We start from the raw sequence: 16,188 nt of genomic DNA on the forward strand, positions 1-16,188 counted from the left end.
CCCTAAAAGGATGAAATGCATCACTAACATTAAATAATTTCGCAAACGAAACTGGTTTGGCTCTGAAATGCAGTAAAGGAAGTCCAGTCAGTGACCCTATAATAAAGGAAACAGCAATTTCACTTGAGAAACAACTTCGCAGCCGTAACTTGTCTGCAACAATTGCCTATTGAAGTGGGGAAAAAGGCACGACATGCTGCAGCTGACAGTCTCCAGAGAAAGTCGCTCAGCTGTTGCAAAAATGTACAGGAGAGTTTGTAAAGAAGATACGGAAGATAACAGAGGAAGGAAATTTAACTGCTGATGCCTTGTGCAATGCTGATGAAACGGCTCTCTTCTACAAGATGTTTCATTCAAAAACATTAGCTGCCACGAACGAGAAGGAAGCTAGTTGCTACAACAAACAGAAACAGTGCGTAACATTACTGGCATGTTGTAACGCAAATGAGAGTCATAAACTACCGCTCGTGGTGATTGGCAAACCCTAATATCGCAATTGTTTTTGAGACAGCGACATAAATAGATTACCAGTGCAAAAGTGAGCTCAGAAGAAAGTGCCGATGAACAGAGAAATATCTTCTTGGTGGTTCCACAAAGTATTTGTGCTAGCTGTGAGACAAGAGCTGAAGAAGCAGAAAGCTTCCACTGAAAGCTATCTTTATAACTGACAATGTTCCCAGTCATCCTTCTGATGTGACTCTAAGGTCTAGTGGTATGCAAGCTCTCTGTCTTCCAATCAACGTGACAGCCCTGATTCAGACAATGGGATTTTGGAATGAATTAAACGTCATCATCTACTTGCACTTATTGCCCCTGTTCAGAAAGAACGTGAAAACGACTTTACCGAGGCTATGTCGAAGTTGTGGGAAGCAATCGCCTTACATGGTGCTGTTTTCCAAACATACGAATGTCCAGTCGTCCACAATTAAAACAAGGACACGGTTTACTCTTCTGTGCTTTATTGAAGCGTGCAATAAATTGGAGAAGGCTACCATAATGAATAGTTGGAGAAGAGTGTAGTCATCCATTGAGGCAGTGTTGCGGACAGTAATAAGCGACAGCGATGAGCCAGTTAACAGGGAATCATCAACTGTGCTGGCATTTTGCACATTGACGTGCTCTGCAAGCTTCCAGGAGGAGGAGGAATTGATGACGATGCTACTGGTAAGTGGCACAATGAAAAAAATTACATCAAATTATTAACTAGCTGTTATTATCACGCTATGGACTATTTGTGCTTGCTCAGTTTAAATTTAACACAGTAAACCGATCAGGAGTACCTTTGCTCTGAAATATTAAACAACTGTTGTTGATTTCCTATTCCTGGCATAATACACACACCAAAATTTTTTTTTTGCATCCCCTCAGTTCCGAGAGTTTCGGAACCTACACAGAAAATTGAAATAGAGGTCAACATAAACATCATATCCGCCATTTTTATTGCTCATGGAAATCACACATTGCATGTTGTACCACCATACAGCGAGACCTTCAGAGGTGGTGGTCCAGATTGCTGTACACACCGGTACATTTAATACCTAGCAGCACATCCTATTGCATTGATGCATGCCTGTATTCGTCGTAGCATACTATCCAGAAGTTCATCAAGGCACTGTTGGTCCAGAGTGTCCCACTCCTCAACGGCGATTCGGCGTACATCCCTGAGAGTGATTAGTGGGTCACGTCGTCCATAACCAGCCCTTTTCAATCTATCCCAGGCCTGTTCGATAGGGTACATGTCTGGAGAACATGCAGCCTATCTAATCGAGCAAAGTCATTATCCTGAAGGAAGTCATTCACAAGATGTGTACGATGGGGGAACGAATGGTCGTCCATGAAGGCAAGTGCCTCGCCAATATGCTGCCCATATTGTTGCACTATCGGTCGGAGGATGACATTCACGTATAGTATATCCGTTACGGCGCCTTCCATGACCATCAGCGTCGTACGTCGGCCCCACATAATGCCACCCCATAACAGCAGGGAACCTCCACCCTGCTGCACTCGCTGGACAGTGTGTCTAAGGCGTTCAGCCTGACCGGGCCTCCAAAACCGTCTCTGACGATTGTCTGGTCGAAGGCATATGCGACACTCATCGATGAAGAGATCGTGAAGCCTATCCTGAGTGGTCCATTCGGCATGTTGTTGGGCCCATCTGTACCGCACTGCATGGTGTAAAGGTTGCTAAGATGGACCTTGCCATGGACGTCGGGAGTGAAGTTGCGCATCATGCAGCCTATTACACACGACGTCCTGTGGCTGCACGAAAGCATTATTCGACATGGTGGTGTTCCTCCGAGCCATAATCCATAGGTAGCGGTCATCCACTGCAGTAGTAGCCTTTGGGCGGCCTGAGCGAGGTATGTCATCGACAGTTGCTGTCTCTCTGTATCTTCTCCATGTCTCAACAACATCGCTTTGGTTCACTCCAGGAAGCCTGGACACTTCCCTCGTTGAGAGTCCTTCTTGGCACAAAGTAACAATGCGGACGCGATCGAAACGCGGTATTGACCGCGTAGGCATGGTTGAACTACAGACAACACGAGCCGTGTACGTCCTCCCTGGTGGAATGACTGGAACTGATCGGCTGTCGGACCCCCTCCGTCTAATAGGCGCTGCTCATGCATGGTTCTTTACATCTTTGGGTGGGTTAAGTGACATCTCTGAACAGTCAAAGGGACTGTGTCTGTGATACAATAACCACAGTCAACGTCTATCTTCAGGAGTTCTGGGAATTGGGGGTAGTATGAAACTTTTTTTGATGTTTTTATCTGCTTGATCGCAACACTGTAGAACAACAGTTATATACTTTTTCAATGAAGATAATCCAGATTGGAATACAGTTTGTGTATGCAAACTGGTCCCCACTCACCACTTAGAGGTGATGTTGAGCAATGGACAGGAATGTAAGAAAAGAGGAAAAATGAATTTTTCGTCCGCTCAGTCATCGTGAGTGCAACTATCAATGTGTATCAATCAACATCAGCGCAACTACAGTCTCCATAATGGAGGGAATAAAATTCCAAGTTTCCTTACTTGTACTGTATTGCTATACGTTATAAGGTATCATATTTTGAGGTAGCTCCACAAACAGAGAGAAATATTTCAGAGTGCAAAAGTGTGTTATATGACTCAGTTTTGGTATACATTCAGAAACGAGTATTACATTCAAGTGTTCAAAATATGTTTGTTATATTATGTTTTCTGACTTGTTATACTCTTACGACGATCCCCTCAGTGTTAGGTCTATGGAATGAAAAATGGTTCTTATCTAATCAAAATGATTTATTTTTTTGTGGCATAATATCCAGATACAGTTACAGTAACAGGTGCGATTATAACAAATACGTTTATTAATGCGGACACTACATCGTAGCAATTCTATAAGTGGGGAGTGTTTTGCAATGTGGTTACGTAAGATACCAGTAGAGGCCCGGTCTGAACTACCACTGCCAATCGCAGAAAACAATTGCGCGCTGTAGCCACCACTAAATGCTTTGTGTACTCCAGTTCACTTTGGGTTGTGAATTGCTTGTTTTCTTTTCTTTATCTGAAACGAGTGAAGAGACTAATGTTTGTACATAAAGAGATTCGAAGGCGAATCTCACTACAACAAAAGGAGTCAACGATCCCTACGATCGTTATGTCAATTATGCATTCCTGGAAGCACAGAACGCGAACATAGGATGGCAGCCCTTCGAGTAGGAGGTGGGGCTTGTTTTCCTGCACCACTTCTCTCCAGTCAGGCAGTCATAGTCCTCGTTTATTTACGGTCGCAGCCGAGTGCCACGATATACTGTCCGCATAATATGCAAAGAAGTCTACACAGAACCGAACATTTTGTGTTGAGTGTCGTCTGTCTTTCACTGCTGGCAACTTAAAGCCATCTATCAGTACTGGCTCTTCCGAATCATTACGAAATGTTGTTGTGTTGTGTGAGTCAACTGAGAAATAAATAATGTAACGTCTCTATAAACCATGTGTTACGTGTACTGCTAATCGGTAAGAGGCGAGCGCAAACGTGGACTACAATACTGACCGAGAGTCAAGTAAACATTCACCCCCTCTCACGACCCATGTAGATACGAAGGCTGTAACGGATCGTGCAGCCACGTCTCGATCCCTGAGTCAACAGATGGGGACATTTGCAAGACAACAACCATCTGCACGAATAGTTCGACGACGTTTGCAGCAGCATGGACTATCAGCTTGGAGACCGTGACTGTGGTTACCCTTGACGCTGCATCACAGACAGGAGCGCCAGCGATGGTGTACTCAACGACAAACCTTGGTGCACGAATGGCAAAACGTCATTTTTTCGGATGAATCCAGGTTCTGTTTACAGCATCACGATGGTCGCATCCGTGTTTGGCGACATCGCGGGGAACGCACATTGGAAGTGTGTATTCGTCATCGCCATACTGGTATATCACCTGACGTGATGGTATGGATACACGTCTCGGTCACCTCTTGTTCGTACTGACGACACTTTGAACAGTGGACGTTACATTTCAGATGTGTTACGACCCGTGGCTCTATCCTTCATTCGATCCCTGCGAAACCCTACATTTCAGCAGGATAATGCACGACCGCATGTTGCAGGTCCTGTACGGGCCTTTCTGGATAGAGAAAACGTTCGACTGCTGCTCTGGCCAGCACATTCGCCAGATCTACCACCAACTGAAAACATGCGGTCAATGGTGGCCGAGCAACTGGCTCGTCACAATACGCCAGTCACTACTCTTGATGAACTGTGGTATCATGTTGAAGCTGCATGGGCAGCTGTACCTGTACGCGCCATCCAAACTCTGTTTGACTCAATGCCCAGGCGTATCAAGGCCGTTATTACGGCCAGAGGTGGTCGTTCTGAGTACTGATTTCTCAGGATCTATGCACTCAAACTGCGTGAAAATGTAATCACATGTCAGTTCTAGCATAATATATTTGTCCAATGAATACCCGTTTATCATCTGCATTCCTTCTTAGTGTAGCAATTTTAATGGGCAGTAGTGTATTTACAACAGAGATCATAGACCAGATATGCGCGAAAAACAGGATTACAATAAGGGCGCCAGAACGATTTTTAAAACATGCTACGGTATTATACTGGAGATACCGGGAAATAAGGTAGAGTTGGTCAATCTAGTGCAGGATATGCCAGGAACATATTGCAGCCCGTTCTATTTCGGAGATATTTGTACTAGGAAATCTTATGGAGTAAACTGTGACAAACGAAAGAAATAAAAATGCCACCGAGAATAAATGGCACTTTTGTATTGAAGTTGCACTCCGAATCTGTACTTCAGTTCTCGTGCGCAGCTTTTAGATTCTCTACTCAGATGTAGAAGATAATCTCCACGAAAATGTTTATAACAAATGAGATGATACGAGTTAATTATGTTTCATGACCCTATAGAGAAAATGCGACTTGACATACAAGTGATCACAGAAGAAAAGCTCATTTTAGATTTCCCGACAGTTCATACTGTGTACCACTCATTTCGCAAAACTGGTGACCTTTTGGTCGTGCAGCGTTACAGGGGAAGCGGCAGCGTTACCTGCGTGTTGGAGGCGCGCTCGGAGCCAGCCAAGTCGACCATGAAGAGCCGCCCCCTGCGCAGCCTGTGGCGGTGCCCGGCGTCCGCCGAGTGCGTCACGGAGACGCTGAGCAGTGCGTGGGACCGCGAAGACGTCTGGTTGGCCGCGGTCGGCTCCACGGTGCGCTCTCGGTTCCCTTGCTGCAGCAGCGACATCACCTGCACAGCACGCAAGCCGACGCCCCAGTCAGCTACCACGACTTAGGTAGATGCTATGACTTGGATTAGATACGGGAGAGGTGAAAGGTTCTCGGCTTGGCGCAGCGAGTTGTTGATATCAGTTGTCTTATTGTGTTGTACTATAACGCAACTTAAGCCGACATGTTCTGCAGGACTATTCCTGTTATACCGGTACCTATTTTTAGATATCCAATCAGAGTGAATGAAGTGCCTGACCTGATCGGCACAATAAGGAAAAAAAAGAGTAAGGTGAATTTTACTGTATGAACTAACTTGTGAAAACGTTTGTGCCAGTCGTGTGCCCCATTTGTTGAAAGCCGAAATGAATCCATGGACAATTTCAGAATTAAATCAGCTGTATTGTTACTGCTGAATGAAAACAAAACACAGCAGTTGGTTTGTAGTCTTAGAGATAAGCTTCTGTCAGATGATCCAAGTTATGTCAAATTTTTGGGGGTATACGTAGATGATACATTCTAGCTCTGCAGATGACGAAGAAATTGATGAAATGTATGAGGAGACAAAAGAAATTATTCAAATAGTGAAGGGAGACGAAATTTAATAGTCATGGGTGACTGGAATTCAAGCGTAGGAAAAGGGAGAGAAGGAAACATAGTAGGTGAATATGGATTGGGGTTAAGAAATGAAAGAGGAAGCCGTCTGGTAGAATTTTGCGTGGAGCATAACTTAATCATAGCTAACACTTGTTTCAAGAATCATGAAAGAAGGTTGTATACATGGAAGAACCTTGGAGATACTAAGAGGTATAAGATAGATTATATAATGGTATGACAGAGATTTAGGAACCAGGTTTTAAATTGTAAGACATTTCCAGGGGCAGATGTGGACTCTGACCACAATCTATTGGTTATGAACTGTAGATTAAAACTGAAGAAACTGCAAAAAGGTGGGAAATTAAGGAGATGGAACCTGGATAAACTGAAAGAACCAGAGGTTGTACAGAGTTTCAGGGAGAGCATAAGGGAACAACTGACAGGAATGGGGGAAAGAAATACAGTAGAAGAAGAGTGGGTAACTTTGAGGGATAAAATAGTGAAGGCAGCAGAGGATCAAATAGGTAAAAAAAGGAAGGATAGTAGAAACCCTTGGGTAACAGAAGAAATATTGAATTTAATTGATGAAAGGAGAAAATATAAAAATGCAGTAAATGAAGCAGGCAAAAAGGAATACAAACGTCTCAAAAATGAGATCGATAGGAAGTGCAAAATGGCTAAGCAGGGATGGCTACAGGACAAATGTAAGGATGTAGAGGCTTATCTCACTAGGGGTAAGATAGATGCTGTGTATAGGAAAATTAATGAGACCTTTGGAGAAAAGAGCTCAGATGGAAACCCAGTTCTAAGCAAAGAAGGGAAAGCAGAAAGGTGGAAGGAGTATATAGAGGGTCTATACAAGGGCGATGTACTTGAGGACAATATTATGGAAATGGAAGAGGATGTAGATGAAGATGAAATGGGAGATATGATACTGCGTGAAGAGTTTGACAGAGCACTGAAAGACCTGAGTCGAATCAAGGCCCCTGGAGTAGACAACATTCCATTAGAACTACTGACAGCCTTGGGAGAGCCAGTCCTGACTAAACTCTACCATCTGGTGAGCAAGATGTATGAGACAGGCGAAATACCCTCAGACTTCAAGAAGAATATAATAATTCCAATACCAAAGAAAGCAGGTGCTGACAGATGTGAAAATTACTGAGCTGTCAGTTTAATAAGTCACAGCTGCAAGATACTAATGCGAATTCTTTACAGATGAAAGGAAAAACTGGTGGAAGCCGACCTCGGGGAAGATCAGTTTGGATTCCATAGAAATGTTGGAACACGTGAGGCAATACTGACCATACAACTTATCTTAGAAGAAAGATTAAGGAAAGGCAAACCTATGTTTCTAGCATTTGTAGACTTAGAGAAAGCTTTTGACAATGTTGATTGGAATACTCTCTTTCAAATTCTGAAGGTGGCAGGGGTAAAATACAGGGATCGAAAGGCTATTTACAATTTGTACAGAAATCAGATGGCAGTTATAAGAGTCAAGGGGTATGAAAGGGAAGCAGTGGTTGGGAGGGGAGTGAGACAGGGTTGTAGCCTATACCAGATTTTATTCAATCTGTATATTGAGCAAGCAATGAAGGAAACAAAAGAAAAGTTCGGAGTAGGAATTAAAATCCATGGAGAAGAAATAAAAACTTTGAGGTTCGCCGATGACATTGTAATTCTGTCAGAGACAGCAAAGGACTTGGAAGAGCAGTTGAACGGAATGGACAGTGTCTTGAAGGGAGGGTATAAGATGAACATCAACAAAAGCAAAACTAGGATAATGGAATGTAGTCTAATTAAGTCGGGTGATGGTGAGGGAATTAGATTAGGAAATGAGACACTTAAAGTGGTAAAGGAGTTTTGCTATTTGGGGAGCAAAATAACTGATGATGGTCGAAGTAGAGAGTATATAAAATGTAGACTGGCAATGGCAAGGAAAGCGTTTCTGAAGAAGAAAAATTTGTTTACATCGAGTGTATATTTAAGTGTCAGGAAGTCGTTTCTGAAAGTATTTGTATGGAGTGTAGCCATGTATGGAAGTGAAACGTGGACGATAAATAGTTTAGACAAGAAGAGAATAGAAGCTTTCGAAATGTGGTGCTACAGAAGAATGCTGAAGATTACATGGGTAGATCACATAACTAATGAGGCGGTATTGAATAGAATTGGGGAGAAGAGGAGCTTGTGGCACAACTTGACTAGAAGAAGGGATCGGTTGGTAGGACATGTTCTGAGACATTGAGGGATCACCAATTTAGTATTGGAGGGCAGCGTGGAGGGTAAAAATCGTAGAGGGAGACCAAGAGATGAATACACTAAGCAGATTCAGAAGGATGTAGGCTGCAGTAGGTACTGGGAGATGAAGAAGCTTGCACAGGATAGAGTAGCATGGAGAGCTGCATCAAACCAGTCTCAGGACTGAAGACCACAACAACAACAACATTATCTTGGGCTCAATATGTACAATATATTAGTGGTAAGTTGTCAAGTGTTATTTACCTGTTAAAGTGACTTAAGGATTGTGTTCCTAAAAATATGTTAGAACATCCTATTTTTCATTGTTTCAAAGTATAATTGTAACACCATAGCTCTAATACTCTACTGATTTATTTTGCTTTTGTTTTATTTAAAATTACATCGTTGAGCTTCTGTAAATATGTTTGATTGAATAGATAACATAAAACTGTATATTTCTTTCTTTACACAAACTTTGACGTCATGGTTTGGTTCTATGCAATTTAGTGTATCTGTTGCTTAAATGCTTTGTCCCATTTGGAGGGAACAAAACTTACTGTATGTGATTGTAATTTTGTGTGAATAATTTTTGGTAGAAATGTCAATATGTGCAAATGTTCTGTTTTATTTAATGTATTTGGTTGCTGTTATGTAAACTGCTGATCCTCACTTAGGATTCTTAGTTATTCTGTATGTAAAAGATGTTGTGGTTCCCCTCGGGAGCGGAACTGTGTAGCGCTCGCAAATTGTGGCTGGCCTATTTAGAAAAGGTGGAACTGATAATCAGTCGGGGACGAGCTACCAGTCGGGGACGAGCTACCAAACTGTGCACTGTCATGTAAATGTTACATATCGTGCTGGTTCCAAGAGAGGCTTTTCCTGCTGCTTTCCAATGCCTTGGATGGATGGATAAATAGCTGGAACTATTCTGGAATTTGTATCTGTCGTCGCCACCAAGAAATGACAGAATCCAGCAATTCTGTCTGCAAATCCACCTACCAACGAGCAGTTGCCACCACGTTGCGCAATCACTGTAACGTAATACTATAATGATGTACAGTGAAGGATCAGCTTACTGGATGTTTTAGTGTGCACAAGTATAAGGTAATTTATACCTGAATTTATGTACCTACCTTAATTTTTTCCTTATCATAACACCTCTCAGGTTCCTTTCCGTTTGAACTAAAGTAATTACCGAGTGTCCCTACTGAAAGAACATTTATGACCAATGTTATGCTAATTAATGCCTCTTGAACTTAGTAAAAAGAAAGTTAAAGTTAATGCTGCTAGAGAGTGAGTTAAAGTAAATGTTGTTTGCTGAAAATAATTTTCCCATTAAAACTGCTTATTAAAGAGCTGTTGCCAACAGCAAAATTAAAAGTTCTTAAGACTGAGGCTTCTAAAGTTTTGCTTAGCAAATGATCACCTTGATATCTGTAGTAAATTCAAAAAGGTGAGTCAGTTTCTTGCAATTTTGTCAACATTGTGTTTCGCTGTAGTAAAAGTGGAAAACTGCAGTTGTGAAACGTTATATACTCATGTTTGTTAAGTGTATGTCTCTCTTGTGTATAGGAAGTGCATATTAATAATATAACAGGATCCAGAGTTTGTCTATTGTATTAATGCTGGGTAACAAGTAATGGGAAGACCGCTAATTATAAAAACCATAATTTCTTTAAAGCCTGAAAGTAATAGGGTGTTTCGGTATCTCTTATAATTTTGCAAATAGTTTGTGCTGCTCCAGTTGTTAGCTTCAATCTTAAAACATATGTATGTGTCAGAGTTCACTGCACTCGCGTGTGGCCAAGTATAGGTTGTGTTTATCCATTAGAGTTACTAATAACTATTTTCTTGAACGAGAGTGTTAACCATTCTCTTGCCTAGTTAGGCTGGCGACCATTTTATTTATCAGTTGAACAGTGCAGATAGGCAAAATTTTGTTCATACTGTTCAAATATTTACGTAATTATGACTTTCATTTCTGATAAGCCACCTCCTAGGAACAATACGGTCAACATAATAAAATTCCTCTCAGAGGGTAACACTGCTCTGTTGCGTTATACCATAATTGCTTTAACACAATAGTTTTATTTCACAACCTGTTTCCAGCTTTAAGATTATGGTACAGTAGTAGCAGACGGAAGTGTTATACATGGCTTTTCCGTGACAGGACAATTTGTTCTGTTGGGGCATACTACGTAATAAACCAAATTTGGTATTTCATAGTACAAGCTACGTAAATGCTGCTGTAGTGTTATATAATAACATATGGAATTATTTTGTGGGGGAATTCTAGCTGTGTATATGACTTATTAATACTGCAAAAAAAAAGCTATTAGGATAATTACTGGTTCTGCATATAATACACACTGCAAACCATTGTTCTGTGAACAAAAAATCATGACTGTTATAAACTTGCACACGTACTATGTTCTAATTATATGAAGAAGAAATTACCAGAAACAAAACCCAGAGAAAACGTGCATAGCCACAATACAAGAAGGAATAAGTGCCTCTATATTCCTTACCAGAGATTGTCAAAGTCACTCAACAGCTATGACATCATGGGGTACAAATTATTTAATAATCTTCCTCAATCTGTTCAAGAATTACCTGAACAATTATTCAAACAAACAATTCATGACTGGCTAGTCTTTCACCCATTCTATGATATAAAGAGAATTTATCAACTGTAGTATAATACTAGAATGTTAACAACAAACCTGTTGTTCCTTTCAAACTATTAATTGTATTTTAGTCTGTATACCCCAAAAAAACTTCAAAAAATAGTTGTACTCTTCCTACTGTATGGTACATGCATAATAAGTAAAATTTTATGCAGGAGTATGTTTGTAATTAGTTTCAGTTTAACTAAACTACACTCAAATATAAAGTCATCTGTGACCTTGCAATACTTCTGACAGAGCTGAATAAGAAAAATTTCCCAGTTGCTACACTCCTGGAAATTGAAATAAGAACACCGTGAATTCATTGTCCCAGGAAGGGGAAACTTTATTGACATATTCCTGGGGTCAGATACATCACATGATCACACTGACAGAACCACAGGCACATAGACACAGGCAACAGAGCATTCACAATGTCGGCACTAGTACAGTGTATATCCACCTTTCGCAGCAATGCAGGCTGCTATTCTCCCATGGAGACGATCGTAGAGATGCTGGATGTAGTCCTGTGGAACGGCTTGCCATGCCATTTCCACCTGGCGCCTCAGTTGGACCAGCGTTCGTGCTGGACGTGCAGACCGCGTGAGATGACGCTTCATCCAGTCCCAAACATGCTCAATGGGGGACAGATCCGGAGATCTTGCTGGCCAGGGTAGTTGACTTACACTTTCTAGAGCACGTTGGGTGGCACGGGATACATGCGGACGTGCATTGTCCTGTTGGAACAGCAAGTTCCCTTGCCGGTCTAGGAATGGTAGAACGATGGGTTCGATGACGGTTTGGATGTACCGTGCACTATTCAGTGTCTCCTCGACGATCACCATTGGTGTACGGCCAGTGTAGGAGATCGCTCCCCACACCATGATGCCGGGTGTTGGCCCTGTGTGCCTCGGTCGTATGCAGTCCTGATTGTGGCGCTCACCTGCACGGCGCCAAACACGCATACGACCATCATTGGCACCAAGGCAGAAGCGACTCTCATAGCTGAAGACGACACGTCTCCATTCGTCCCTCCATTCACGCCTGTCGCGACACCACTGGAGGCGGGCTGCACGATGTTGGGGCGTGAGCGGAAGATGGCCTAACGGTGTGTGGGACCATAGCCCAGCTTCATGGAGACGGTTTCGAATGGTCCTCGCCAATACCCCAGGAGCAACAGTGTCCCTAATTTGCTGGGAAGTCGCGGTGCGGTCCCCTACGGCACTGCGTAGGATCCTACCGTCTTGGCGTGCATCCGTGCGTCGCTGCGGTCCGGTCCCAGGTCGACAGGCACGTGCACCTTCCGCCAACCACTGGCGACAACATCGATGTACTGTGGAGACCTCACCACCTACGTGTTGAGCAATTCGGCGGTACGTCCACCTGGCCTCCCGCATGCCCACTATACGCCCTCGCTCAAAGTCCGTCAACTGCACATACGGTTCACGTCCACGCTGTCGCGGCATGCTACCAGTGTTAAAGACTGCGATGGAGCTCCGTATGCCACGGCAAACTGGCTGACACTGACGGCGGCGGTGCACAAATGCTGCGCAGCTAGCGCCATTCGACGGCCAACACCGCGGTTCCTGGTGTGTCCGCTGTGCCGTACGTGTGATCATTGCTTGTACAGCCCTCTCGCAGTGTCCGGAGCAAGTATGGTGGGTCTGACACACCGGTGTCAATGTGTTCTTTTTTCCATTTCCATGAGTGTATATTATTTGGGCGCATAAAGATTGTTTGAATGGACCATATAATTCTGCTCAGTGGTGTTGATGGTATCACTCTATGGTTGATGAAGCATAAACTTTAACAACAATAAACAGTATTGTCAAAATATAAAGTGGAAATAAAATACAACTCAGTTCAGAGCACAATTTAGCTCTAAATAGGCTCCCACTAAATGTAAATGAAAGTAACCTGCCTTTTACTGTTCAAATTAGAGTTCTTTATTATTTGTAACTTTAATTGAATCATTTTCAAATAAAACTTTTTGGTACTCTGCAATATGATTTATATATGTGATATGTATGCAGATCATTACAATATGCCGTACTGGCATAATGGCATAAGGCTTAGGATGCATACCAGGACTGTGTGTCTCCTTTGTTTTCCATACGTCTGAGAAAAAAAAAAGACCACTGTATGAAAGTGATACTCTGTTGATATACTTGATGCACAGTTCCTTCTTTAATGTCTAAATTCAGAAGTAAATTTTAACAGCAGACAGAGGATAAGAATCTGTTTAATGCTCAGAATATACTGTCACAAAAGCTAAGAATTTAGTAATTTATACAAATGATCTCTGTGTGAAGGCCTGGCTGGGCTCTAAATGTGTATTTCTGGTGATGTGTTTCTACATTATGCTATGAGTTCTTAAGAAACAGTGTTTGTCTAAGCATATGATATCTGTCACAGTTTTCTTCTTTGAACTGTTTCAGTTTAGTTTGCAGTCATATAGTAAGATGGATATAAAATTATGCAAAGCCCCCCCCCCCCCTTACCAAAAGAAATCATATCATATCATATGTCTTAATTAAAGATATGCAAAATATTGTCTTGATATCTGTATGACTTACAAATCGACGTGAATGCTAGATGGTACTTATCAGTTTCAGTACATGGATTCGACACAGAATGAAACAAGATCCACAAAGTGAATATATGCAACAATACCTGTTTTATTAATTTTTAGGAGCAGAATCCCAAAATGTGCACTAGACTGTATATCAGTGGTGGGACATTTTATCTTTGTTTTGAAATGGCTAGTAGCAAGAATCCTTAATGATGAGTCAGACATCCATGAAATATGATACAGTCTCTGCATGGTTAGATTGGCACTGCATATTTTTAGTTCAACAGCCTTACATGTTTTTTGTATGTCTAACTTTTACTGTGTAAGTCTATATAGATGACATCCCATGTGTTTCTGTACATTACTATGTCAGTATAGCTGGTAATGATTTCATCCTTAAAGGTGATAATGGTCAGTCATGCAGTGTTCAGTTTGTGGACTCACTTCTGTGACAGCAAATAATTCTGTAAATGACATCACCAACACAATATATCAAACTAAGTGCCACAAAGCTTTTTTTCAGTGCTCCCTGGAAGCATATTTCTATTCAGCTCCTGAGCTCCAATACCTACTGCTTTCTGGATCTCATGGACAGTTTCATATTATCAGTGTTACTTAAAACCATCTCGATTTTAGCGTACAGTTCCAGGCTCTTACGGGCTCTCACAGGTGAGCACAAAATGTGTTCCATTACTCATTCATTCATTAATTCATTCATACATATATTGCATTCCACAAATTTCACCACAAAGGACAGCCCTTGGAGATGTGGAATGAGTTAATTTATTAGTTAATAGGCACAATTATCTGCAATAAGATACTGCTGTAAATTTTACTGTCACCAAATTGTGACCTCTGCTAATCTACTCATGCTGATAGCTATGAAAATTACATCTAAATTATTTTGTACATATTTATATATATTAGGAAAAAATAGATACTTTGATAAAAGCCACTGCTTCACTTCCTATACTAATTATCTACTGTTTGTATCTAAAACCTCAAAATTACAAATACCACCATCAGCTGTCTACATCTTGTCAAATTCAAAATCTGTTTCATATAAACATTAGAGTTATGCGGAATTTACACCCTTGAATTCAAGTGGTCTGATAAATTTCAGAAGAAGTGGCTAATGAAGTATTCTTGTACTTCGTATCTGAAAACCTGGTGATTTTCAATTTCCTGCCTGATGTCTGCCAGTAGGTAACATGTTATATATTTTTGCACCAGAATATAAAGCTCCATTTTGAATAATAAATAACGATGCTGTATTGTTGTTATGAATTACACAGTTCATTGTGGCTTTACCTTTGTTTTTAACCACAAGTACCATCAGCGAGTATGTGTATGCACAAGTAAGAGTAGGAAGCCCCAGGTCCCATAATAGGCTTCAGCAAGATATTTGCTTATTAAATTTGTGTTATATCTTTATTCCATGCTTCTTTGATCTCAGTTGCATTGCCCCAAAAAACTACCAGTATGCCATAGGATAATACGAAGTATGAGGGGTGTTCAAAAGAAAAGGTATAAAACAGCATTATAGGCATACCTGAAGTTTTCATTCAAAAGTAATCTCCAGAAGCCTGCCACTGTTTCACAAGCTGAAGGGTTGCCTGTTTGCAGAATTCTTGTGGCTGTGACAGGAGCCAGTTTTCCACTGTGTCCTTCAGTTCATCATCCAAGTTGAAGTGCTTTCTTTTAAGATGTCTTTTTAGGCCCAAACACATGGAAGCTGCAGGGCAACATGTCTGGGCTCCCACTTGAACTTGGCAACTACACTTTGTGTGAGTATGGAGACATGTGCATGTACATCACTGTGGAGCAGAATCACTCCTTCTGTGAGCAGCCCAGACCATCTGCTCTTGACAGACTTGTGTAGCTATAACTATGCCCATGCTTGGTAATGCCCTTCTCTACATATTCACCCATTCAGTGCAACACATTTTCTCGACAATAGATGATTTGCTGGATGTCTTGGTCATAAAAGTCTGTATTTTGCCTGTTCAGGGAACAGTCCCCCTCAAAAATAACCTCATCTTTTTGGAAATGATTGTCTTACCATGGTTTCTTCTTCCAGGGGTAGAAAAAGAAGCACCTGCATGCCAGATGAAGAAAATGCAGAAAGTGAGGCAAAATTGTATAGCCGAAAGCTGCAATATATGCTACAGCATCATATGCTAAATGAGCTGGGGTGCTGTCATGAATCTAAAACATCCAATTCAACAGGTTTCTGATAACCTGTTTCTCAAAAGCCTCCTGTAATCTCTTCAGGGGAAATGTTAGTATGCTACTGTGACAGTTTGCCAATTATGAGTGTAATCAGTAGCAACATACGATGGCAGTCTAAAAAAGTCTCAGCATCATTATCATCGTCAGCA

General features: G+C 41.6%; 1 protein-coding gene across 1 annotated transcript in view; it reads right to left on the reverse strand.

Moving 5' to 3' along the window:
- Positions 1–16,188, reverse strand: part of LOC124594275 (kinesin-like protein KIF19) — a 458,271-nt gene that overhangs the window by 192,300 nt on the left and 249,783 nt on the right. The window contains exon 3 of the mRNA XM_047132640.1: positions 5,559–5,756. Within this exon, the coding sequence (XP_046988596.1) occupies positions 5,559–5,756 (198 nt within the window). The remainder of the gene's footprint in view (positions 1–5,558; positions 5,757–16,188) is intronic.

The sequence above is a fragment of the Schistocerca americana genome, chromosome 2 (assembly GCF_021461395.2).
Source record: "Schistocerca americana isolate TAMUIC-IGC-003095 chromosome 2, iqSchAmer2.1, whole genome shotgun sequence".
Classification (NCBI taxonomy): Eukaryota; Metazoa; Arthropoda; class Insecta; order Orthoptera; family Acrididae; genus Schistocerca; species Schistocerca americana.